Raw genomic sequence first — 24,778 nt, forward strand, 5'->3', positions numbered from 1 at the left:
ACTCTTTTTAATTGCTATTTCAAAGTACAGTTTATGTACTTTGTACTCTTTTGATTAAATCGTTATATATGATTGTTCCTATTTGTTTACTCTTTTAATTATATTTTATATGGTGGTTGTTCCTTTTGTTTTTATTTGTGTAAAGCACACTGAATTGCCCTGTGTATGAAATGTGCTATATAAATAACTTGCTTGCTTCTTTTATTTGACAAATGCATTTCCATTGCCCTTTTAGTGCATAAACTCTATGTTGACAAAAGCAAAAATTGCTTCAAGCCAGTGTAAAAAATTATCATCATTACTTATTTTATAATTGTTATTACTTATTGTGATATTGTGGAGTCTTTTATCAAATTTGCCATTTCCATTCAGCTTTTTCGGTGAGATACTTCATAATGCACTTGTAATGACCACGGATGACGAGACTCACTAGCCCTTGGCTAACGGGTCGGACCCTTTAGTTGACTGGTTAGCGCAGTCGCCCATGGTGCAGGAGACCCGGGTTCATGTCCCGGCTGTGGCGGCAGTTCCCGCCCGCTCCCCTAATTTTCTACATTGGTGTCAGAACTGGGATGGTGAGACTGTGACGCCATCGGAAGCATGTGCGCCCAGAGGCATGAAGGAGCTAGTATGCTGAGGTGTGGGGATGCGCTTCCCGAAGGAGGGGGGGTAGTGTAACAACCACGGATGACTAGACTTGCTAGGCCTTGGCTAACGGGTCAGACCCTTTAGTTGACTGGTTAGCGCAGTCACCCGTGGTGCGGGAGACCTGTGTAATGTATTTAAAATGGGACACATGTCTCAGTTGGGAGCCAGCTTGTTTATCCCGCAATGTGAACAGATCTACAGGTGCTGTGTAGGGACAGAACAGACTGCAGCTACGGAAGGCTAACACAATATGTTACATCTCCCCTCTTAAACAACAATGAACATTCATTGAACTTTACTTGTGTAAATAAACAAAATACCTGTGTAAATCTAAATGTGATTCGATACACAATAACTTGGAAGGAGTGTTTACCAGCGCTTCACTTTCTCAAGATGAGAAAAACAACTCAGACATCGAACTCAATTCAAACTCAAACACTTATAGATTCAGACTATCAGGAGGCTTCACAACTCTGCCCCGCCTAGTAGCAAGGTGTGTTCAGCTGGTCGGGCTTGAGTGGGCCTCAAAGATATTTTAGATGGTGAGTGCGGCAGTTCAGGAAGAGCTGGAGGTTTTGGCTCCTTTTCAGTTGGTGGATCTGATAGTTCAGTCCAAGGTTCATCCTAAACCCAGTGATGTGGACGGTTGGAGGCTGCGGTGCTTTTGCGGAGGTGTTGGCTGTTGCGGCGGTATTCCTTGTTTCCACAGTCCACAACATATGACCACGGAGCACTGTGTGGTTTAACTACAACTCCCGGGGACCATTTGTGGTTGCCAGGATAGGGTTGCATCCTAACCTCATCCCCAGACTTAAGGGCAACACAAGGTTTGCCTGCTCTCTTGCGGTCATAGTAGAACTTTTGGATGTCCTTACTTTTGTCCAGCAGACGCTTTACTTTGCGAAGGTCATAGGCTGTTGGGGCGAGTAGCACACAAGCAGTAGGCAGCTTATTATGTGGCCTTCTGCGTCGGCAACAGGCCTACTGACTCAAGTGGAGTAGTTCTGTAGTCCAACAGTGCAAGTTGTTTGTCTGGTGCTTTACACCACAGCCTCTTCACAGTTTGCACTGCACGCTCTGCTTCACCATTTGAGTGTGGCCCATAGGCCGCGGAACGCATTTCGAATGGGTAGGGCCACGAATGATGTGACGCCCCCCCCAAGCCACACTCGTAACACATAACTTTATTTATTATTGCCGTTTTATTTGTCGTGATTATAGCCTACACTTGAGTCACAATCAAATAGTATAATCAGTATGATTAGAAAGCATAAATCATTTGACACGTCAAGTCCAGTTGCATAGGATTAAAAAATGTCAACGCTCACCACCCCGTCTTAAACGTTCCCAAAGAAGTTCCTCCGTCTCTCGTTGTGCTGGATGAAGTCACTGGCAATGGTGAGACCATCCACATTGGCCAAAGCATCCCTGTGTGTGTGGCTGCACCTCAAGTCATTGAGTCTCCTTTGAGTCATTGTTGACCTTAGATAAGTCTTCATACGACGAAGGGTTGAGAAAGACCTCTCGGCGCTGGCAGTTGACACGGGAATTGTATAGAACAATTTCAACAGCCTGTGTACATCTGGCGATAGGGTTTTCGCTACCGGAGCAGCATTCATAGCCGATGTTACTGATGCTACCGTTGTGACGGTAATTCCAGACATTCGGATCACATCTGGCAGCATATTCAACTGCGCGCGTAAACTGTCAAAGTCAAGTTCTGGGGCTAATTAGCAATTCTACTGCTGGTTCCTCAAGCTCAGAGGGCTCATTGTCAGCTGGGGCGAGGCTCATAACGTTGAGGGTAGCGGCGGCAGAGGGGCTAGTTGGAGCAGCGACAGTTAGACATTCTACTTCTGGTTCCTCAGAGGGCTCATTGTGGGCTGGAGTGACGGTGGTTGTCTCAGCTACCTTGGTTAACTTTGACCCGAAGAAATCAGTTATTTTTCGACGCTTCATCATCAATTTTAACATTACTATTGCTTAAATTTAGCGAACACACTAGCAGTTAGTCTACTTACATAGAGTGCTGGTATTTTGTTCTGTGAATTCACGTCGATGTGACGCTAAGCTCACGTGACACAAATAACCAATCAATCATTAGGAAACAGAGTTTGTTGCTTGTGATAGGCTACGTACTGTACGTATGTTTACAGCTAGTGGAAATTAGCCCGGGACGCGCGCAAAAGTGCAATACATTAAGAATGTAACGTATTTGCGATTTGAATTTTTACACGTTTATGTTTGATGCACGCCAAAGTAGGTATGGCCACGGCCCTACTGGCCATACCGGTTCCGCGGCCTATGGTGTGGCATGTGTGGTGAAGAGGTCTTGTGTGAAATACCATAACTCTTACAGAAGTCCTTAAATTCCTCTGAAGAATACTGTGGACCATTGTCTATCCGTAGAGTGGCAGAGATGCCATGCCTGCTGAACTGAGCTTTCAGAGTCTCTACGGTGGTGCAACTGCGCATGTCTTTCAGTTCGTTTACTTCAATAAATTTTGAGTAGTAATCCACTTGGAGGACATACTGTTTGTCTTCAAACTCAAACAGACCTGATGCCACCTTCTCAAATGGCAGCTCTGGTGTTTCTGTTGGCTTGAGTGGTTGTCTGGGCAGTTTATTTTGGAAATAAGCACACTTGCTGCAATTTCTGACCATTTCTTTGATTTCAGCACTCATGCCAGGCCAGTATAGCACTTCATGGGCTTGCTGTTTACGCTTCACTATCCCTAAGTGAGATTGGTGTATATGCCTTAGCATGTGCTCTTGCATGGCGGGAGGCACTACAATACATAGTCTTTTGTACACAAATCCATCAGATAGCACAAGCTGGCTTCTTGAGTCCCAATATGGCTGAAGAGGAATTGGCACTGCCTGTCTGTGTTCTGGCCAGCCATGCTGAATTGTCTGTTGGAGACAGCTTATATCTTCTTTTGTGCGCCCCTGCAGTTCTGTGTACTTCTGGTCACTAACTGCAACAAAGTTGAGCATGGAGACACACTCTAGGCCAGCCATCTCAGGTGTGCTCTTTGGAAGCTGTGCTCTGGACAGTGTGTCAGGCAGCTCCATGTCCTTGCCTCTCCTGTACTTGACTGTTAAATCATACCATTGTAGTCGAAGACGCATTCTCTGGATGCACATGGGGGTAGACAGCAGTGGTGTTTTAAAGATATCTTCGAGAGGCTTGTGGTCACTGTATACTGTGACATGCGTTCCAAATTTGTAGTTGTGAAACTTGATGCAGGCATACACAATGGCGAACATCTCCTTTTCAAATTGTGCATAGTGTGTTTCTGCATCAGTTAGTGACCTGGATGAGAAGACAATGGAGTGACTGTCCTGCAGCAAAACTGCCCCTTGTCCACTGCTGCTGGCATCACAGTATATTTCGACAGGCTCTGAGGGGTCGAAAAACTTCAGCGCTGGAGGATTGGTGCACAACTCCTTGAGTTTATCAAAAGCTCGCTGCTGTGCTGGCTGCCATGCTGGCTGCCATGCAAATTCCACATCACTCTTGAGGAGCTGACGCAGTGGAGCATCCTCTTCACTGAGGTTTGGTGTGACCTTTGACAGGTACGTTACAAAGCCCAAAAAGCGGCGGACACCATCTTTGTCTGTTGGCGGCGACATGCACCGTACTGCCTCAACTTTTGCCGGGTCTGGTTTCAGTCCATCCGCCGTTATTAGATGTCCAACATACGGCACTGCTGCTTGACGAATGTGACATTTGTTGAAGTTGAGCCTCAGATTGTAGCTTGTTGTTCTCTCAACTACTCTACGCAGGATTGTATTATACTCCTCCACTGTGAGGGCTGCTATGAGAATATCACCCATCACACTGACGGTTCCTCCGATGCCCTCAAGCATTTCGTCCATGATACGTTGGAAAATTTCCGGTGCGTATTTTAGTCAAAATGGGAGTCTCAGCCATCTGTAAATCCCAATGTATTGAAGGTCATGAGAAATGATGACGCTTCATCCAGTGCTGTCTGAAGGAATCCTGATTTAGCATTCAGGACTGAGAAGACTTTGGCAACAGGTATTGTGGAAACAACCTCCTTTATGGTGCGCATGGGGTGGTGCTCCCTCTTTATGACTAATTAAATCACTTGGATCTATGCAGATTCTTATCTTGCCATTACATACTATGGCTACCATAGAGCGCACCAACTCTGTAGGTTGGTCATCTTTAGTGATGTAGCCATCTTTCTCCATCTCATGTAGTTTCTCCACTATCTTTTCTCTAAGTGAGGCTGGTTGGCGGCGGACAGGATGGACCATGCCCTGTGCATCTGGATCAATTTTGATTGTGTATGTACCTGGTAGGGTTCCAGTGGTGCGTGTCAGTTCTGGGAACTCATCAAGTCCAGCTGGTACACTCTGTGTTGGAATGGCGACATCAGTACTGCTCAATTTGTTTTTTTTTTCAGTAGTGTTTTTAGTGAGTCCAGATGAACAATCAGGCCTAAAGCCTCAGCTGTATCACCACTGAGTACATTTTCCTGTGCAATGTCCACAATTTCAAACTCTGCACTCATTTCACACTTCTTGTGTTTGATCAGTAGATCAACGGCAGTGACAGGCTTTAGCTTGTGGTTGGAATAAGAGCGAAGTACTGGGCTAGAGCATTTTAGCTCCCCTGTGTGTACGAGGAACTGATATCTGTCTAGGGTCAGTGTATGGCATTTGGCACCTGTGTCAATCCTGAACTGCACCTCCTGAGACAGAATTTCCAAGTTTACTTTCCATTTGTCCTCTGCAGGACTATCAGTCTGTGGCAGATTTATGTGCAGAATTTCCTCATCTGGTGAATCCTGACTTGGCTCAACACTCACTGAATTTACTGCACGTTTGTGACACACAGCCACCCAGTGATTTGGTTTTTTACAGTAGGAACATACTGAACTTTTAGCTGGGCACTTTCCTTTGCTCCACTTGTGCTGGGGGTCTTTTCCACAACTTGGGCAGCTTTTGGGTTGGTTGACTGATGCCTGCCTCTGATGTGTGGGTTTTGACTGTCCTTTACTGTATGTCTTCTTATTACGTGCTGGGTACTTTGCTTTGGCAGACACTACTGATACTTGTGAATCATCCTCTCTGACGATTTTTATTTGTTTCTGTGACAATTCAAACTGCTGAGGGATTTCTATAGCTTTAGGTAGTGTCCAGTCCTCACCTTTGTCCAGCAGTCTTTCTTGGACCTTTTTTTTTTCTCTTACTCCTGCGATTATGGCGTCAATCAACATGTCATCTGGGTCAGTGTACTCACAATCCATGAGTATGAGTCTTAAATCCTTAGCAAAGTTATCAAAACTTTCACTTGGTCCTTGTTTCCTTTGTTTGAAATGATACCTGGCTATTTGCTTATTTTTCCTCAGTCGGATGTAGCTGGCAAACTTATCCAAAACCTTAGACGGATCCTCTTTTTCACCGTCAGCCCAGTTTAATGTCTAGTAGATTTCTCTACCTTGCTTGCTGATCCATGTGCCTAGCCAACTGGCTCGCTGTTTAGCTGTTAGCTCAGAGAGAGGACCATCGAAGACGAACGTGACATGACCCCTGAATCTTTCAAACTCTTCATATAAATCAGGAGCCTCCCAGTCGATCGTGGGGTGTTCAAACTGCGAATATGCCATTATTCTTATTTTTCTGCTCTTGACAGACTTCTGACACCATGTAATGTATTTAAAACGGGACACACGTCTCAGTTGGGAGCCAGCTTGTTTATCCCGCAATTTCAACAGAGCTACGGGTGCTGTGTAGGAACAGAACACACTGCAGCTAAGGAAGGCAAACACAATATATTACAACCCAGGTTCGCATTCCGGCTGCCCCCCTAATTCGCTACACACTTACGGGGTAAGACCCCCCCCCCCCCGTAGTTCTCCCCCTCTCCACTACATCGAGCCAATTTTTATTTCAGCTCTTTTCTTGAATGATAGTGGCCTTGCTAATCTTTGGATAGCATCGAAATCATTTTACTGGTGGGAGGATATCAAAATAAGTGGTTTTGCGGTAAGTTGATGTCATATTTTGTCAGTACAAAATAAGCCTCTGTGTTTTTTATAAGGATATACATATACAAGATTTTTTACCGTTAAAATCAGAATCATATGGAGGGTAATCCATTGGGTTGAACAAAAAAAATAGCATTTTTTTCCTGTAATATGTGAAAAGGCAAGAGTATGATTTTTGAGGGAAGACTGATATAGGGTAAGAAGCCCCCATAGGCATCAATGATTTTGAATAGTCTAGTCTAGCCTTGCTAATGTTAGATTTCTGAGAAGGTGTGTATGCCATCATCTAACATAATAACAAAATAGCTAGCTAACGTTAGCAAAAGGCTAACTAGCCGACTTAATGTTACAATAATAACGTTATAGCTAGCAATATTAGCTCACCATAACGCTAGCTAGCTAGCTAGATTGGGGTCTTCGCTAGTGTAAGCTAAGCATCCATGGTGATGTGACAAATTGTCCATGGGGCTTCTTCCCCCAGTCAGGGGGCATCTTATCCAGATCGTGGGGGAAGATGCCCCTTTACAAGATTCTACGTTTAGTTTTATGATAACAAAGGTGTAGTCCCGCCTGTGATTTAATTACCTTCTAAATGTGTTTACGTCAGCGTACTTCTTGTGTACACATTATATTGATATCCATCCATCCATTATCCAAACCGCTTATCCTACTCAGGGATATTCAAATTATATACATTTTAAAAGAAAATACACATTGTTCTAAATGGCGGCATCTTACCCTGGTTTACCCAAAACACCTGTTGTTTTATTTGAATGTTGCTTTATTTATCAGACAGAGTCAGAGGAAGAGAGAGAGAGAGAAAAGGAGGGAAATGGATGTGCTTATTCCATCTCGCAATATAACAAAAGTAAAAAGTTGTCAATAATACCATTGAAGCTTTGCCAACCCTCACACCCACCATAACCCATACATGCATTCACACGCTTGCACACATGCACAGCATAAGAGAGAGAGAGAGAGAAACCAAAGGGTGGGGTTAATGTCTCCTATTTAGTCGAGGGTAAGGCTCGGTCTCTAAAGACAGCCCAGTTCATAGAGTTGTGCCCCGTCTTTGAGGCTCCTCAGCTGTTGGTGTCAAACTGCTGACCTCTGTGTCATCTGAGTCGCAAATTCCTCCCCTCGCTCTCCCACTTTCTGTCTCAATCGCTTCTCCCTTCAAACACGCCCTCTCTTCCTCTCTCTTATATTTCTGCTCTGTCACTCTCTCCCTTTCTCTCTCTCCTTTCTTCCCTATCCTCTCTCTCCGTATCTGTTACATTCCCTCTATCTCTTCCATTCTTTCTCTTCTCTCTTTTACTTTGTCTCCCCCTCTCTCTCAGCTGCATCATGTATCTCATCAGTCAGTTTTGGGGACCCCTGTTTTATGTGATTTGGGAGATCCCAACTTTTCTCACTCTCACACACACACACAGTCTTCCTAAAATGAGTATTAGAGTATTTCTGACTTCCCAATGTCAAACTCCTTGTGGTAAAAAAGAAAATCAACTCAGTACATGCACCCCCCCCCAACCCCATTCCACCCCCAGTGGAGAAAATGGACGGCCTTAAAAATAGTTCCTTCCAGGGTGAAGGTCACATTTCCTTCTTCTATTCTCACCCTCGGTCTCCTCTTGCATGACTGAAGCATGACGCTCCTCAGTGCTCCTCAGCACTTCCAAGGAGTGAGATCACTTCTCAAAAAGGAGCGGTGCTCGGCCGCCGTCACCACAATCCACCGTTTCAGGAGTTTACAGCCAGCCTTGGAAAAAGACAGCGGTGAAGGGGAAATAACGGGGTCTACTGCTACTGCTTACCCCCCCACTCCCAACCCACAGCCAAAGTTACTCGTTACACAATGCCAAAAGGAGATGTCTCAAGTGTTTCTTATGTGATCGAATTACAGAAGATTGTTCCATCAGGTGCTTCACGCCTTTTTTAGGTCTTTAGAGTTGAGCGGCGATCATGTGGCCATTATTCACATAACATACAAACAGAGAAACTTAAAGTCAGAGGAAGGAGCATAAAAGCGCACATTAAACATTGGGAAGTAGTTTAAAAACCTACCCTTTAGCCAGGCATTCATCACACCAATTTTTTCCTGAACGCACCTTGTTTCTTCTTCCCTAAATTTCTTTGCTACTTTGGTTTCTTGGATATCTAGAGCAATCTGGACAATCTCAACTTCTTCAGAGTGCATGGATACTTTCAGATACTCGTTGTTTTTCTGCTTACTAAATCCCCTTTCGCACACACAACCTGTAATATGACATGGGGTACTGAAGACAGGTTCGATCTGCGTTTGGCCATTTCGTACCCGACTATGATCAATACCGGGTCAACCTGGATCCACAACTTGAGTTCCATACACATCACAAACTGAGTAGTCATGTTTCAACATCATTAAAAGTGTCAGTTTCAGTGTGTGTTATTTACAGTGGATATTCAACATGGCGGTCGGCATGGAGAAGCTGGTGTTTGGTCAGGCAGTCCTTGATTTTATAGGATTTCTTTTTTTAATTCAGTCACCTTATGAAAACACAATGCAAAAACATGCTAGCTCATCAGAACCCTTGTATTAAAGTGCCGTTTACGTCATACTAAACTCCCCCAGTCATAACCAATGAGGTTCCCTGATGGAAACCCATGTAAACTTGTGTTTCCCCTCTCTTACCAAAGCCGACCCATATAAAACCCAGGTCATAACCAGGATCGCTGACCCAGGTCAGATGACCCATGTTGAGCTATTTGCACCAACAGTCAACACTGGTTTTCCCCAGGTTGTTGGTTGGGGCAAAATTGGTGTAATGCTGTATTGTATCCTTTGTACAGAGACCACCATGTGTAATTATTGGTATTTTCAGAAGTGCTTTGCTGACATAACAGATTCTTACTCAGAGTTTATTCACTGTGTGAGTAAAATGGACAATGTGTGAAGTAATGTCCTGTTTGGTAGCCAATGAGAGGCTGACCACTTTCCATGCTGCCACATCTTGTAGGTGTGTAGTGAGCGATACTGCTGAGTACAGCGCTGTGGCCATCAACCAGTATGGAACAGCCACCAGCAAGGCTACGGTTACTGTCAAGAGTAAGTCTCTGTCTCTCTCTGTCTCTCTCTCTCTGTCTCTCTCTCTCTCTCTGTCTCTCTCTCTCTCTATCTCACACACAGATGTTTGTTTTTCTCACTTCGACTCTGATGAAGACACAGTAGTGTTAAAAATGTTAGTCTGTTTGTGCTATTAAAAGCTGTGAATTAATCAGTGTGCTCCAGTCCCCTTTGTCCTCTGGAAGTTTGCTGTCCTTGAGCTGAGAAGCACCTGATTCAGCTGTATTTTGCCGGTATATGTGCGGAAAAACCTGTCTCAACTAGTCTGTTTTTTCTGTATTTGCAAGGACCGTCACTGACTTTATTAATTCCCTAGCCTTGAGCCCTAACCTTAACCCTCAGAGCTACGTGTCTGATCTTAACCATTGCCCTGATCTTAACCAAATCTTTATTCTAACCTTAAACGTAATCCCAAATCCTAACACTAAAAAGTAATGATTGAGAAGAATTTCTCCATGTACGGGGGTCCATGCATCAGTCATTTTTTTGTGTCCGTGGGGATCTGTCCATGCCATGTATCATACAAAATGTGCTTCAGCTTGCCAGTTTCACACGAGCACTATTTCATGCCAGACTGCAGGAGAAATGGAAATGAGGAAATGTCTCTCTCTCCATTAATTAGTCTCATATACTACCTCATCATTGTCCTTGCTGCCATTGCTTGGACGCAAGTTAACTCCTCTTCTTCATTTATCAATGCTTCTGCCATAAAAGACTCCATTTTGCACTTTGTGTGCAAAAATATTATAGGAAATGTGATCTTTGAAATAGGGTTTGTGGACTTTCTGTAGGCTTCAAATGCGTTCAACTATTAACAGGCCAAAGTCCTGGTCTGGTATGGTGGACTGTCCCATATGTGTATGTGTCTGCTTGCTTTTTTTAACACTCTGTAAGCATGGTTATGGTTAAAAACTCAAATCAGTCTTCACATACTCACACACACACACACACACACACACACACACACACACACACACACAAAACTCTCTTATATCTCCCCTGCTCTCTCTCACTACTCCATCCTCTTTCTGTACTTCTCACAATGCCTTAAAAAGATCTTTTAAAATTTAAAATGTTTAACATTTTTGGTCGCTTGTTTCTTTGCTCCCTGTGACTCTTGTTTCCTCATAGGGGCAGCTGGGATAGCTGCAGAGTCCTGCCATCTTGGTCTAGGTGAGTGAGGGTGAGGGGTGGGGGTGGGGAGGGTCCAGTGGCTGAATGATGGAATCGGGCCGAGATGTTGCCTCTTCTACTTAAAGACAACAAATAAAACTGTCAAAGATGGCTGATAAGCAATGGAAACTATTGTGAGAGGCTGTCGACTTGGTTCGAGGTCAGGGGGAAAGCAGAAACAATAGGCACCTGGTGCAAATTCAGTAGCAAAAATTTGGACACACAGGTGACATTTCTCAATAAATACCAGAGGGAAAGATCTCAGATTAAGTTAGAGTATGGTTGTATTGTATGGTATGATGTAGTATGCTGTTTATAGGGCTATAGTACAGGAGTATGGGCTCAGTCTCGAGTCCGCATTTTGAAGGTGTCGGTCTCGTGTCGGACTTCACGGCATTACAACTCGGACCTGACTCTGTCTCGGATAGTACACAATTGTGATCATTTTTCAAGACCAGTCAAGTACTTTGATTTTTCCTCATTTTTGAAATAAATGTTAAACATCTTCTGATGAGATCAAGTGTAATCTCATCTAATTTTTCTAATTATTAAAGCTGAGATCCACAACTTTTCTTGTTATTTTATCTGTTTCAAACGATGTGTCTGCTGGACAGACAATCGGTATTAGAGTAGAACAGTGTTCAAATACAGTTCGATGTAGGAGGCAGTGAGCTGGTTTTCTCAGACTACTACATACATGGTGTCGCAGCCATTGTCACCCATGTGCCTTCAGTTCACCAGTAAATAGTCTGCACCCTATTCTGTTTCTGTATGAGATGTGAATAATATGACGGTCATAGACGAGTGTTTACTATGACTGCAGTGTTTATGATTCTGCTGAGGTTTTCTAGCTGATATGATAACAACAGTCAAAATAAAACCAAACCCTTTAATTTGACCCCTTGAAAATCTCTCAAGCCTTTTCTATCTTAAAGCCTTTTTAGAAATTTCAGTTGGTTTTCCGTAGAAAAGTGAAAAAAAAACAACCCTGCAGAACACTCGCCTTACTCTTTCTAATTTTCCCTTTAAAAACATACTTCGCTTACCCATTCATTCATGTTGATATTTTAGGGGATTTTAAGGTGAAATCTGCATATTTTGTGAACAAATTTAAGAGGTTAAACTCTTGAATCTGCCCCATGGTAACCTCATTTACATAAAGAGCTCAAACGAGAGCCTTTGATTTCTCTGTAATGTATACCAAGCAGTCTGGTGTTTTTTCAGAGGCAAATGAAGGAGAAGTTAAAGACGCCGTGTTTCGTGACGTGTCGAAACCATTTTCATTCTCTGTTTTCCTGCCCTTCCAGTGCCCCATCTGACGGAGATCCACCCCAGTAAGCTGGAGGTCACCCTGCTGGAGCATTTCAAAGTGTCCTTTGGAGTCGAGGGCAGCTCTATCAGCCTGGTGTGCACCATGGTGGTGGTTCCTGACCTTCCCAACGTACCACCAATAGCCCAGTGGTACAGAGACGGTGAGAGACCACAGCACACATTTGTTTTTCTGTTTCACGGTACGGTCTGGTCAATTAGTACGGCCTGGTCAGTTAGGTTTGTAGAAAAAAAAATCACAGTAAAAATGACATTTGTATATTTGTAATGTATTAAAAAGAATAGCTCTGTCCAGTTTGTCCCCTTTATTGGTTTTTTATGCACTTTGGTACTTCATACAGGTGTAAGCACCTTCTTCTCCAGTTTTGGTTTGAAACTCGCTTAACCTTGTGATCTAATGAATCAAAGCATTTGATGCCTCCAGCCAAATGAAGCATGCTTAAGCCAGGATCAGACTACACGATATTTTTGTATTTCACGATGGTCCCATGTTAGATTAGGTAATCATGGTGCCATACATTCTTGCCGCGTCTTAGCCAGGAGACTGGCCAATATGAGCCCGACCCTTGAGACAGTAAAGTCATCTAACTAGCCCAGCGGTGGCTAACCATGTGCCATAGATAGCCATGTTTGTGCAGGTTTTCATTCCAACCCCACTCCACACCAGGTGATTTCACTGATACGTTCTTCCTCTTTGTTTGAAGGGTTGCTAATCAGTGAAATCACCTGGTGTGGAGTCGGGTTGGAATGAAAACCTGCATACACATGGCTCTCCATGGCACATGGTTAGCCACCCCTGAACTAGCCTTTCCAGGTCCTGAGCTCGCACTGTTTTTCAGTACAAGCACACTTCTCATGTCCACTGTTCCCCTAAAAGCCTCAATTCAGAAATATCTAATACATTTCCAATAACAGGGTTTCAAAAACCGTGTTTCGACAATGCACTGTTTGGCGAGTAGGGTACGATTGCACCCATCTTGAGTCAGCCTAATTGGCTCAAGACAAGTTTAAATGCAGCTATACTCCCATCAAGACTCACACCAGAGCCAGGGAGAGAGCTAAAAATCTGCTGGGATGCAGACCCACATATCTCTCTCCCCAACTTAAGACTTTTAGATGGATGTTGTTTTTAGTTTTTATCTTAGTGTTTGAAGTTTTATATCAAAATGGTAAATGCAGTGCATTTACATAGCACTTTCTACTCAGCAGAGCGAGGAGGGTGTGTGGATTTTTTTTTTTTACAAACATATTGCACACCTCTCCAAAATTACCTACAGCAGCTTTAAAATCACAATTGTACAGGCGAAATCTTTCAAGTGCCATGAGCAACACGCTTCTTTTCATTCTAAACCACACAGGAGAGCATCGTCTCTTAAAAGCTTGAAAATATAGGACCTGATCATGACCTCGTGCAAGTTGCACAGAAAAAGAGGAAATATGTGTTGAGGAATTCATCAACTATCAAAATAATACCAAGTAATAAAAAATACAAGAACTGGATCCAGACACAGCTGGGTTGCCTTTACAGTGTGGTTGTTTCTAAATACATCCTCCATCTTGTCTGCTGACAGATAAACTGCTGAAGCCAAGTAAGCTGGTGGAGATGTCAGTGGGTGGAGGAGCTGCCCGTCTGACGCTGCCCCACCTGGCCAAAGATGACGAGGGTCTTTACACCCTTCGCATATTCACTAAGGACGGCACTGCAGAGCACAGTGCCTACCTGTTTGTGGAAGGTAAGACCAATGACGCCTGCTTTTTTTCTATTTGTTAATTTATGAAGCAAAAAGGAACAATTTATTGGGGGGGATTTAAAGGTAAATTGTTGCCCCACGTACTGTATACATAAACACACACACACACACACACACACTCAACAAGAAAAACACACCTATACCATCACGCCCAAAAATGAATGTTGTCCACTCAGTGGAACATTGTACACAGAGATATACCTTGATTTCTGTTGGAAATTAGTAAAAGATTTATACATTTATCAACGGAAATGCATTGTGTATGGCAGTTGTGTCACTATGAAGTTATGGTGTAATTTTACCCCGAGTGACATGTCAAAGCAGTTTACATGACAGACATAACAGTGGAGATGAGTATTTGTGAAAAGTAAGAAGTGACCCAGCAAACCTGATCTGATCTGAATGTCTGGTGTGTCTGTCTAGAATAGAGTAGAATAGAAAGCCACTTAAACACAGATCATCAGTATTTATCTACAGGTCAATTGGAAAGTTAGCCTTTCCATTAAACACATAGATATGGGTGGCGTGGCGGTCTATTCCGTTGCGTACCAACACGAGGATCGTCGGTTTGAATCCCCGTGTTACCTCCGGCTTGGTCGGGCGTCCCTACAGACACAATTGGCCGTTCCTGCGGGTGGGAAGCCGAATGTGGGTGTGTCCTGGTCGCTGCACTAGCGCCTCCTCTGGTCGGCCGGGACGCCTGTTTGGGGGGGAGGGGACACTGGGGTGAATGGTGTGATCCTCCCACGCGCTACGTCCCCCTGATGTCAGGTGAAAAGAAGTGGCTGGCGACTCCACATGTATTGAAGGAGGAATGTGGTAGTCTGCAACCCTCCACGGATTGGCAGAAGTGGGTGGAGCAGAGATCGCGACGGTTCGGAAGAGCGGGGTAGTAGGCCAGATACAATTGGGAGAGAAAAAGAGGGGGGGGGTTTAAATAAAAACAACAACACATAGATAGATAGACCATGTATGTATGTATGTACGTATGTATGTATCTATCTCTTTTTGACTGTCCTATTCATTCCCAGCCCCACCTGACTTCCTCTCTCCCTAACTCATGGACTTGATTTGCTCTCTAGATGCTGCTCCCTCTGTGGCCGGGGCACCTGGTGCACCGATGAGCGTCAAGGCGTACGATGTCAACAAGGACTATGTCCTTGTCGCCTGGAAGCCCCCAAACACCACCAATGAGCCGCTAATCACCGGATACTTTGTGGACAGGTCAGTTCTGTTCAGTGATCCTCACCTTGATCACACTCAAGAAATTCTTTCTCTAGGTTGGATTTGGCACAGTCATAGAAAAATCAAACCGCACCATAGATGTGCCACAGGAAATAGCTAAAACAGATTATAAACTTAAAGGTAAAATTCACAGATGGTTTTGTACATGTGTAATCAGTACTGATGGGATAATGTAGTCAACCGAAGCAATAAAATCCTTACCACGTACTATTTTGATGGGGAAATCAATGTTCTTCTGCTCACAGTGTTTCCCACAGTGCCTATACACACCAGAACGCATTGCATGCAATTTCCTGTATTGCCATCCATAAAATCCTCTGCACTAAGGTCATGGGATGTTATCTCCACTGTGGTGACAGAGCTTAGCCAAGAGAACGGCATTTTAAGGAGACTGTGGAGATAAGAAACCCAAGTTAAATTAAACTAGGCTATGCTTTTTCTGGCTGTCACCTGATGTCACCATACGGCACTTTGTGGATGGAAAAAAAAACTGTCTCACTGCCACCCCAAAGATACAGAAATTAACAACTGCAAGTGTTTTCAAGGTTTAAAATTGGTGAATTTTCCCTTTAGCTAAAATTTCATTTAAAAGTTCAAATTATATCATAGAAAAGAGCCCCCCCCCCCAAAAAAAGTTCTTAATTGTTACATGATATTCAAAGGAATATGGTGATTTCTGGTAAATGAGCTGACTGATCACTTCATGGCTGTGTGACAAGAATTTTGTTTGCTTTCTTTAAGCTCTGTCTTTGTCAGGATTGAAAGCTAACATACTGTCCAGTTAATACTCACAGTATGCTGAACAGCCGAAATAATAATCTAATAAAACCATGACAAGTTTATCAAGGTATTTAGCACAAAAAAAATTGACAGATTCATTTATATTTTACACTGATTCCCTGCTGATTTTCCAAGACATCAGAGTATACCGTGCCATCACATCTGTTTCTGGTGATATCATTAGACGGATGATATCACGCCCTTCTGTCTCACACACAGGTGCGAGGCTGGCAGCGACACCTGGGTCCAGTGCAACGACTCCCCTGTGAAGGTTTGTAAATACCCGGTGCATGGCCTGAGTCTAGGCCACGCCTACCACTTCCGGGTCAGGGCTGTCAACAGTGCCGGTATTGGCAGGCCCTCCCGCAAGTCTGACAAAGTGACCGCCATTGACCCAGCCGAGAGCGAGAGACTGCAAGGTACAGAGGAAGGTAACTAGAAAACTGCCCACCGCCACCACAGAAACTTTGTCTAATGCGTCTGTTGTTGTCCTTCCCTGTAACAGTGATTAAACTTGATGGGAAACCTGACATAGTGATCAAGGATGATGACCTGGAAGGTAGTTGTATATGATGGTTTTTCTGGGTTAAGAGACTTGCATCCTTCCAGCTTAAGACCCTTTCCCAACTCTGAATAACAACCCTAATCTCACAAAGCAACTCTCCCTGTTCAATTTCACCATCATGTTAACGTTTAATACAACATTTAACACAACAACCAAAATCTAATGTGCACTTAATGCAGTACAACTCTGATGCTGTCTGCTGAGCAGCACTTCCCACATTAGATCACATTTGCAGGTGACAAAAGAGTTGAATTGAAAGAAATCTCTATGGTAATCCTCTAACAGCGACATAGTTCACCGATCATCTGTATTGTCATCCATTTATTGTGTTTCAAAGTTAGGAGCTGCGAATTCAAATCGTGTGAATGAACACAAAACACTTCGAAAATATGAATACCAGTAAATAAACTGCAAATAAACAACTTAACATAGAATAACAACACAACAATCTTCAGATGTATACACAAGGATTGACTATACAGGCGAAATAAGAGGCAATAAAGTGCAGTGGTGCAGAGAATATATCAGAGATGCTGAGATAGATGTTAGCAGGTTACTTACATATACCTGAGGTAGATGGACATGACAGAGCGTACCAGCATACGTACAATGTACAGTACAGTATATACAAAATGGTTGGATTTTTTGGACAATATTAAGCGTTCATTTGAATGACAGCCTGCGGAAGGAGCTGTTTTTATATCTGGTTGTGTTGGTGTACAGTGCTGTGTAGCGCCTGCTAGAGGGGAGGAGTTGGAACAGGTTGTGACCAGGGTGGGATGGGTCTGTAGTGATGTTGCCTGCTCGTTTCTTGACTCTGGAGATGTATAAGTCCTGAATGGAGGGCAGGTTGGCACCAATGATTTTTCTCTGCAGTCTTAACTGTCCCTGTCCTGTTTGGTGGCCGATTCAAACCAGACAGTGATCGGTGTGCAGAGGACAGACTGGATTATTGGATTGTAGAACTGAATCAGCAGTTCTTGAGGCAGGTTGTACTTCCTGAGCTGGGGGAGAAAGTACATCCTCTGCTGGGCCTTTTTGATGATTGTGTCTATGATGGATGCCCACCTTAGGTTCTGGGAGATTGTGGAACCCAGAAATCTGTAGGTTTTCACAGCAGACACCATGCTGTTGAGTATGGTGGGGGGGGGTGCAGTATTGGGGGGCTCATCCTGAAGTGTCACTGCCGCAGTTTTGAGCGTGTTTAGCTCCAGGTTGTTATGGCCGCACCAGAGGGCCAGCTGTTCAACCTCCCATATATATGCAGACTCATCACCATTCCAGATCATGCCAGTGATGGTTGTGTCATCTGCAAACTTCAGGAGTTTAAAAGACGGGTCACCTGAGGTGCATTCATTTGTGTAGAGGGAGAAGAGCAGTGGGGAGAGCACACATCCCTGGGGGATGCCAGTGCTGATTGTTCGGGTGCTGGAGGTGATTTTCCCCAGCCTCACCAGCTGCCTCCTGTCTGTCAGGAAGTTTTTAATCCACTGGCAGATGGAAGCTGGTACAGTGGGCCGGGTGAGTTTGGACTGGAGGATATCTGGGATGATGGTGTTGAATGCTGAGCTGGAGTCCACAAACAGGACCCTTGCGTGTGTCCCTGGGGAGCTGAGGTGTTGGAAGATGTAGTGCAATCACATGTTGACTGCATCCTCCACTGACCTGTTTGCTTGGTAGGCAAACTGCAGGGGGGTTGAGCAGGGGGCCTGTGAGTTCCTTCAGGTGGGCCAACAACAGTCTTGAGGGATTTCATGACCACAGATGTTAGGGCAATGGGCCTGTAGTCATTTAATCCTGTGATACGGGGTTTCTTGGGGACCGGGATGATAGTGGAGCTCTTGAAGCAGTAGGGGACTTCACACAGTTCCAGTAATCTGTTGAAGATCAGTGTGAAAGTGGGGGCCAGCTGGTCAGTACAGACTTTCAGACAGGAGGGTGACAAGCCATCCGGGCCCAGTGCCTCCCTAATCTTTGTCTGGAAGAGCTGGCACACATCCTCAACACAGATCCTAAGTGCAGGTGGGGGATTGGTGGAGAGGTGAGAGTGGGTGGCAGGGAGTGCAGTTGGTTGTGTGTTGTGGCCAGAGAGGGTGAGGGATGTAAACGTTTGCTTATCAAACCTGCAGTAAAACCTATTTAGATCGTCAGCCAGTTGATGGTTCCCTGCAGTGTGTGGGGATGGTCTCCTGCAGTTGATAATGTCTTTCAAACCTCTCCAGACTGATGATAGGGTTGTTGGCAGAAAACCCGTTTTTCAACTGTTCAGAGTAGCACCTTTTTGCCACATGACCGCAATCATTCCGCAATAAGTCATTAACTACTAGTTATTAGTATCTTACTGATTAATCTGTTAGCACACATGCTGTATGGGAGGTTTCTGTATTTTCTTGATGAGGGTTTAGGTAAAAAACAAAAGCCTCTTATTTTTGGAAATAATTTTTATATTATCTAAAAATCAGGGTGACTCCTGGTTTCTTTTACATTCTGTGTAACCTTTTGTCATATACAAAATGAGTTACAATATGTGCAGGGCTCTTTAAACAATGACCTAAAGTTTCAATTTTTAAATGAATTAATCATCCGCTTTAACTTGCTGGATTTTAGCTTCTCTAACAATTTTTGCAGTGCAATCTTTTGCTCTAACTGTGAGCACTGTATGATTTAAACTGACCTCCGCTTTATACCATTCATTCCATTAAAAATAACTATTAATTTTTCTCCATCTAAACCATTCCCATGTGACTGCAGATCTAACTCTGTTGTGTTGTGCAAAAACAAACACAACTCCTGTCCCTACCCTGCTTCATTTTATTTAAACTCAAAGACGGTGTAAAAGTAAATGCAGTTTCATATTCATAGCCATTGTAAAATCCCCACTTTTTTACTGCTCTTTTGATGAAAGTGTTGCCTTATTTAGGCTCCAATACCAAGAACACTTGTTTGGACAAACTCAGTTTTGGTTGACGTTTGGAGGGATTTCCGGGTGGAGAGAGAGTCTCGCATGTTGTGTGATTCTAAACTGATTTAATGAAACTCGGTTGCGCTCAGGAGAGCAGTGTCCACAGCACGGCTGCAGGACAGATACGGGATAAATACATCCCAGGGTACTTTTACAATGGCTTCTTACCACTGTGTGTGCCTCAACACCATTGACTCCCAACGTAGGTGATGTAACGATCCCCGGGGAGCCGACTGATGTGCATGCCTCTGAGATTTTCAGATCCTATGTTGTGTTGAGTTGGAAGCCCCCCAGCCCTCGGGGACGGGCTCCTCTGTGGTACGTCATTGAGAAGGTGCGTGTCTGCCGCTTCCTCTTTGGCCATCCTTTTCCATCAGTGTAGCTCTGTAATAAGCAGGATTAAATGGGATTATTGTGGCTCCCGGGAACAGACTTTGAGATGGGAGAATTGTTTTCTGCACAGTAGTGACAGAACAAACACAGAGGCTCAACTTGCTTTCAGTTCAGAAAAAAGGGTCTTTTAATTCAAAATTTGAAACTATTTTTATAAAAGATAGAAAATGAGACATACTACCCCATTAATAGACAGCTAAATGGATACATAGAAAGAAAATGGAAAGACATATAGAGATAGAAATAGAGACAGATAGATGACCAGATAGATAGACAAGTGGATAATGAACCAATCAGTTGATTGCACTTTTCCTCATTTTGAATGATTTGAACCAAAACTTATTTGAAGTTCTACTCTGTATAAACATACATTTTGGCACATCATAACAAGTAACAAACTTTGTGCTACACCGATGAGGTTGTTATCGATGGCTGTATAGTTTCATGTAACTCCCCCCCACCCCCCGACTCTCCCGTAGTGCTTAGAAGGCACTGGAGCATGGCAGAAGATCAACACTGCAGTCAAACTGCAATCGCCTCGCTACCCGGTTTTCGATTTGCAAGATGAGAAATCGTACCAGTTCAGAGTGTATTCAGTCAACATGTACGGCTCCAGCGAGGCATCCATGCCCACTAAGCCCATCCGAAAAGTGGATGAGCACGGTAAGGGTGTAGCCTTAGCACAAGGAAACACACGCACACACACACACACACACATTCATACACAGTATAAACAGCCAAAGAGCCACACCTACAGTAACAGACACAGGCACGGATGTCCAGGTAGCGTGGCGGTCTATTCTGTTGCCTACCAACACGGGGATCTCCGGTTCAAATCCCCATGTTACCTCCAGCTTGGTTGGGCGTCCCTACAGACACAATTGGCCATATCTGCGGGTAGGAAGCCGGATGTGGGCATGTGACCTGGCCACTGCACTAGCGCCTCCTCTGGTCGGTCAGGGCGCCTGTTCAGCGGGGGGGGGGGGACTGGGGGGAATAGCGTGACCCTCCCATGTGCTACATCCCCCTGGTGAAACTTCTCACTGTCAGGTGAAAAGAAGCGGCTGGTGACTCCACATGTATTGGAGGAGGCATGTGATAGTCTGCAGCCCTTCCCCGGATCGGCAGAGGGGGTGGAGCAGCGACTGGGACAGCTCGGAAGAGTGAAGTAATTGGCCAAGTACAATTGGGGAGAAAAGGGGGGTGGGGAAACACACACACACAGGCACACAGGAACACAAACACATATGTATATACACATTAACATGCAGGCACTGAGGAACACATGCATAAACATACCATAAATGCACATCCATTCTGCACAGGGGTACGGAGACAAACAGCAAACATACCGTGTAGCTGGCAACACATGCACTTCACATGCACATTCCCTTACAAACAGATGTTCCACATAATGGTTCCTTTAAAAGATGCTTCTGTTGAGAGAGAATGTTTACCTGCATGTTTCAGGGAGTGAGCGGCCTGTCGGTAAGTACAATTACATGTTTCTATCACTGGCTCTAAAACCACTGGTTCTAAACTCACCGATTTCTGCACTTTGAGTATCACACCTGGGATAATCCACAACCTCAACTCATTCTCTCAAACATGCATTTTGGAAAAACTAACCATCACTGATGGGCACAGCTTTGCCCACCTCTACAGTTAGCAGGGTTTGCAAATTGTTCCTTGTGTACGCATAAAGCTATTCCAGGTGTCGAGTGGATGAGATTTAGCACGACATAGGATAATTTAACACGTACAGCAAAATTAATCCATATAAATGTCTGTTTTACAGAGTTTTCTGTAAAACACACACCTGGTATGCAGAGAGGGTTTAGCCACCCTGTTCTCCTTGTAGGTTAAAACAGTTACAAAGGATTATTTCCAAATGCTCTTTGACTCGGGTCTGGCACAGTGTAAATGCCAAGGTCATGTCCACCTTTTGTTCAATTTGGCAACTTGTGTATTTTGAAAAGTATGTTTTTATTGCATCAGAATAGCGAAATATTACTTTTAGATTTTGCAATGAATTGTTTGCCTGTAGGCACTGATTGCACCAAGAATGCACTAAAGCTATGAGAAACATGGAGCACAAATCCCTCATATGGTACAGAACAGCAGGTCAAAACAGTCTGCAGGTAGGTAAGCAGCAGCCGAGCAAATGTCACCGCAGCAGAGAAGTAACAGTGAGCAGCACGAACTGGTCGTTTCTGCAGTAAATCGGACTGTTACTGGGAGTGATTGTAATTGATGTGTATGGTGATTGCATGGCTGAGGATGACCGGGTCAACTATCACCAGGAGTTTCTTCCGTGAACTTGCTTTTTTTAAACTCACAAGCAGGAATATGTTTGTTCACTCTGGACATTGAAATTAGCTCACAACTCGCTGACACTAACATCAGGACCCACTTTTGACACACTTCAAGGTTAAGTTGATAACACCACCAGTCATCTTTTTCCCAAAGTAAACCATTTGCCTTTGACCAAATGTTGTCAAAAGTGTGCAGATCATGGGGTGTCCGGGTAGCATAGCGGTCTATTCCGTTGCCTACCAACATGGAGATCGCTGGTTTGAATCCTCGTGCTACCTCCGGCTTGGTCGGACATCCCTACAGACACAACTGGCCGTGTCTGCGGGTGGGAAGCCGGATATGGGTATGTGTTCTGATCCCTGCACTAGCGCCTCCTCTGGTCAGTCAGTCGGGGCGCCTGTTCGGGGGGCGGGAGGGGGAACTGGGGGGAATAGTGTGATCCTCCCACGTGCTACGTCCCCCTGGCGAAACTCCTCCCTGTCAAGTGAAAAGAAGCGGCTGGCGACTCCACAACTGGGGAGAAAAGGGGGGACCCCCCCCCCCAAAAAGAACCCAACAACCACAAAAAAAGTATGCAGATCATACCTGGATCTGCCAGTATTGAAAATACTTCTTTGGCTGCAAATACACTCTGTATAACTTTAACTTTACAAGATTTGACATCACAGTTGTGTTGGAACTTCGGCTTTCTTTTGTCAATAAGTGCTGGAGTTCTTTACACTTGATGAAAAATGGGACAAAAGACAACAAGATATCACAGACTAAATTGTAAAATCTCCATTCAAAAAAAAACCCCTTAATCTCACACAAACTCAAACACAACTCCATTAGGGGATAAAAAAAACACCCTGAACGCTTGTACTGCAAAATAACAACCACCTAAGACCAGAACTGACTTCGTCCCACCTTCAAAATCAGTCATGGTGGCCAAATCAAGGCTATGATTTGCCTTTTAGTTGTGTTATTTGCCCCTATCATTACTGCTACTGCCAAACTATTTATTTATTTATTAATTTATTTGTTTAGTCATTCATTTATATTCAGATGAGTGTATTTTAAAGTAAGTTAAGTGAAGTGTAAAAATGGTAAGCTCAGAAAATAGCACTCCATTGTACTATCAATATGTCTCTTTGGTGTGTAGTTACACATCCCCTGCAGGGTGTCCAATAAGAACTTAACCTCATGCAAATACTTCTCTCAGTGTTCCTTATTTACTAAACAATCAACACATTTACATGCACGCACATATTACCAATCAAATTGTTCCCTCCAAACTGGACAAACGGGAACTAAATTTACACGTCCTCGGTGCTGACTTGTACAGGATCAGACCCGGGTCAGGGGTTGAATTAATAAGACTACAAATGTGATTAAGTGTGCTTTCTGGTGATGGACGATGAAGCCGACGGCGACTGAATACTGTCTGACCCTGTTCGCATAGTTCAACATCCTTACTGTATGAATATATGGACTACCATTTTGAATTTCTTTTTACATAACGGTTAAATATGAGATCCGTCATTTTGAAACAAAACATTTTATATTTATGGTATCCCAAATTTGAGATATAATGCAAAAAATGTCATAACTATTGTACATAGTTTTAAAATAGCAAAGGATGTCACTTTGGAAAGGAGTGCAGGTAAAGTCACCGGTTTGTAAGCTGATACCCTAATGAAAGGCCATTTTTCGGATCGATACTTTCATATTTCGTCCATATTTCTGATATTATGTGATAAACTTGCGTTTTTTTGTTGTTGTTTGATGGATACAGAGATCTACTGAGAACTACATGTCAGAACATAGTGCTCCAGGTTTAAATACTCTGTTGGCTGCCCAATTGAAAACTTGCATTATGAAGTTCAATTACAAAAATAATAAAGAAAAAAATAAATAAAGCACTGACGATAAATTTCCCCCCTCTGGTAACAGGTGTCCCCTCCGCTCCAGGCCAGGTTGTGGCCACCAGAAACACCAAATCCTCTGTGTTTGTTCAGTGGGATCCTCCGAAACACCTCAACAACCTCATGGGATATTACATCGACGGACGTGTTGCCGGCGACAAGCAGTGGTTCCCGTGCAACCACAAGCCCTTCAGAGACACCAGGTCAGCCCTCGTCCTCACGCAGACAGTTTATACACCATGAGTATGATCCCAGGTTCTGCAATGTGATACTCAAATGCATTGATAGTGGGGTTTTTTGTCACAAAGGGATTTACCCGTCCGGGTGGTGTGGCGGTCTATTCCGTTGCCTACCAACAAGGGGATCGGCGGTTCGAATCCCCGTGTTACCTCCGGCTTGGTTGGGCGTCCCTACAGACACAATTGGCCATGTCTGCGAGTGGGATGGGAAGCCGGATGTGGGTATGTGTCCTGGTCACTGCACTAGTGCCTCCTCTGGTTGGTCGGGGCGCTTGTTTGGGGGGGAGGGGGAATTGGGGGGAACAGTTTGATCCTCCCACGCACTATGCTTTCCCCCTGGCAAACTT

The 24,778-nt window shown here is 44.1% G+C and overlaps 1 protein-coding gene across 1 annotated transcript in view; it reads left to right on the forward strand.

Annotated features, from left to right (window-relative positions):
* myom2a (myomesin 2a) overlaps positions 1-24,778 on the forward strand; it is a 60,798-nt gene that overhangs the window by 11,015 nt on the left and 25,005 nt on the right. Inside the window, exons 6-16 of the mRNA XM_056280038.1 lie at positions 9,668-9,756; positions 10,906-10,947; positions 12,255-12,419; positions 13,848-14,009; positions 15,110-15,251; positions 16,272-16,471; positions 16,558-16,611; positions 19,786-19,913; positions 20,452-20,635; positions 21,443-21,460; positions 24,221-24,395. Coding sequence (XP_056136013.1) covers positions 9,668-9,756; positions 10,906-10,947; positions 12,255-12,419; positions 13,848-14,009; positions 15,110-15,251; positions 16,272-16,471; positions 16,558-16,611; positions 19,786-19,913; positions 20,452-20,635; positions 21,443-21,460; positions 24,221-24,395 — 1,359 coding nt within the window. The remainder of the gene's footprint in view (positions 1-9,667; positions 9,757-10,905; positions 10,948-12,254; positions 12,420-13,847; positions 14,010-15,109; positions 15,252-16,271; positions 16,472-16,557; positions 16,612-19,785; positions 19,914-20,451; positions 20,636-21,442; positions 21,461-24,220; positions 24,396-24,778) is intronic.

Source organism: Lampris incognitus, chromosome 5 (genome assembly GCF_029633865.1).
Source record: "Lampris incognitus isolate fLamInc1 chromosome 5, fLamInc1.hap2, whole genome shotgun sequence".
Taxonomy (NCBI): domain Eukaryota; kingdom Metazoa; phylum Chordata; class Actinopteri; order Lampriformes; family Lampridae; genus Lampris; species Lampris incognitus.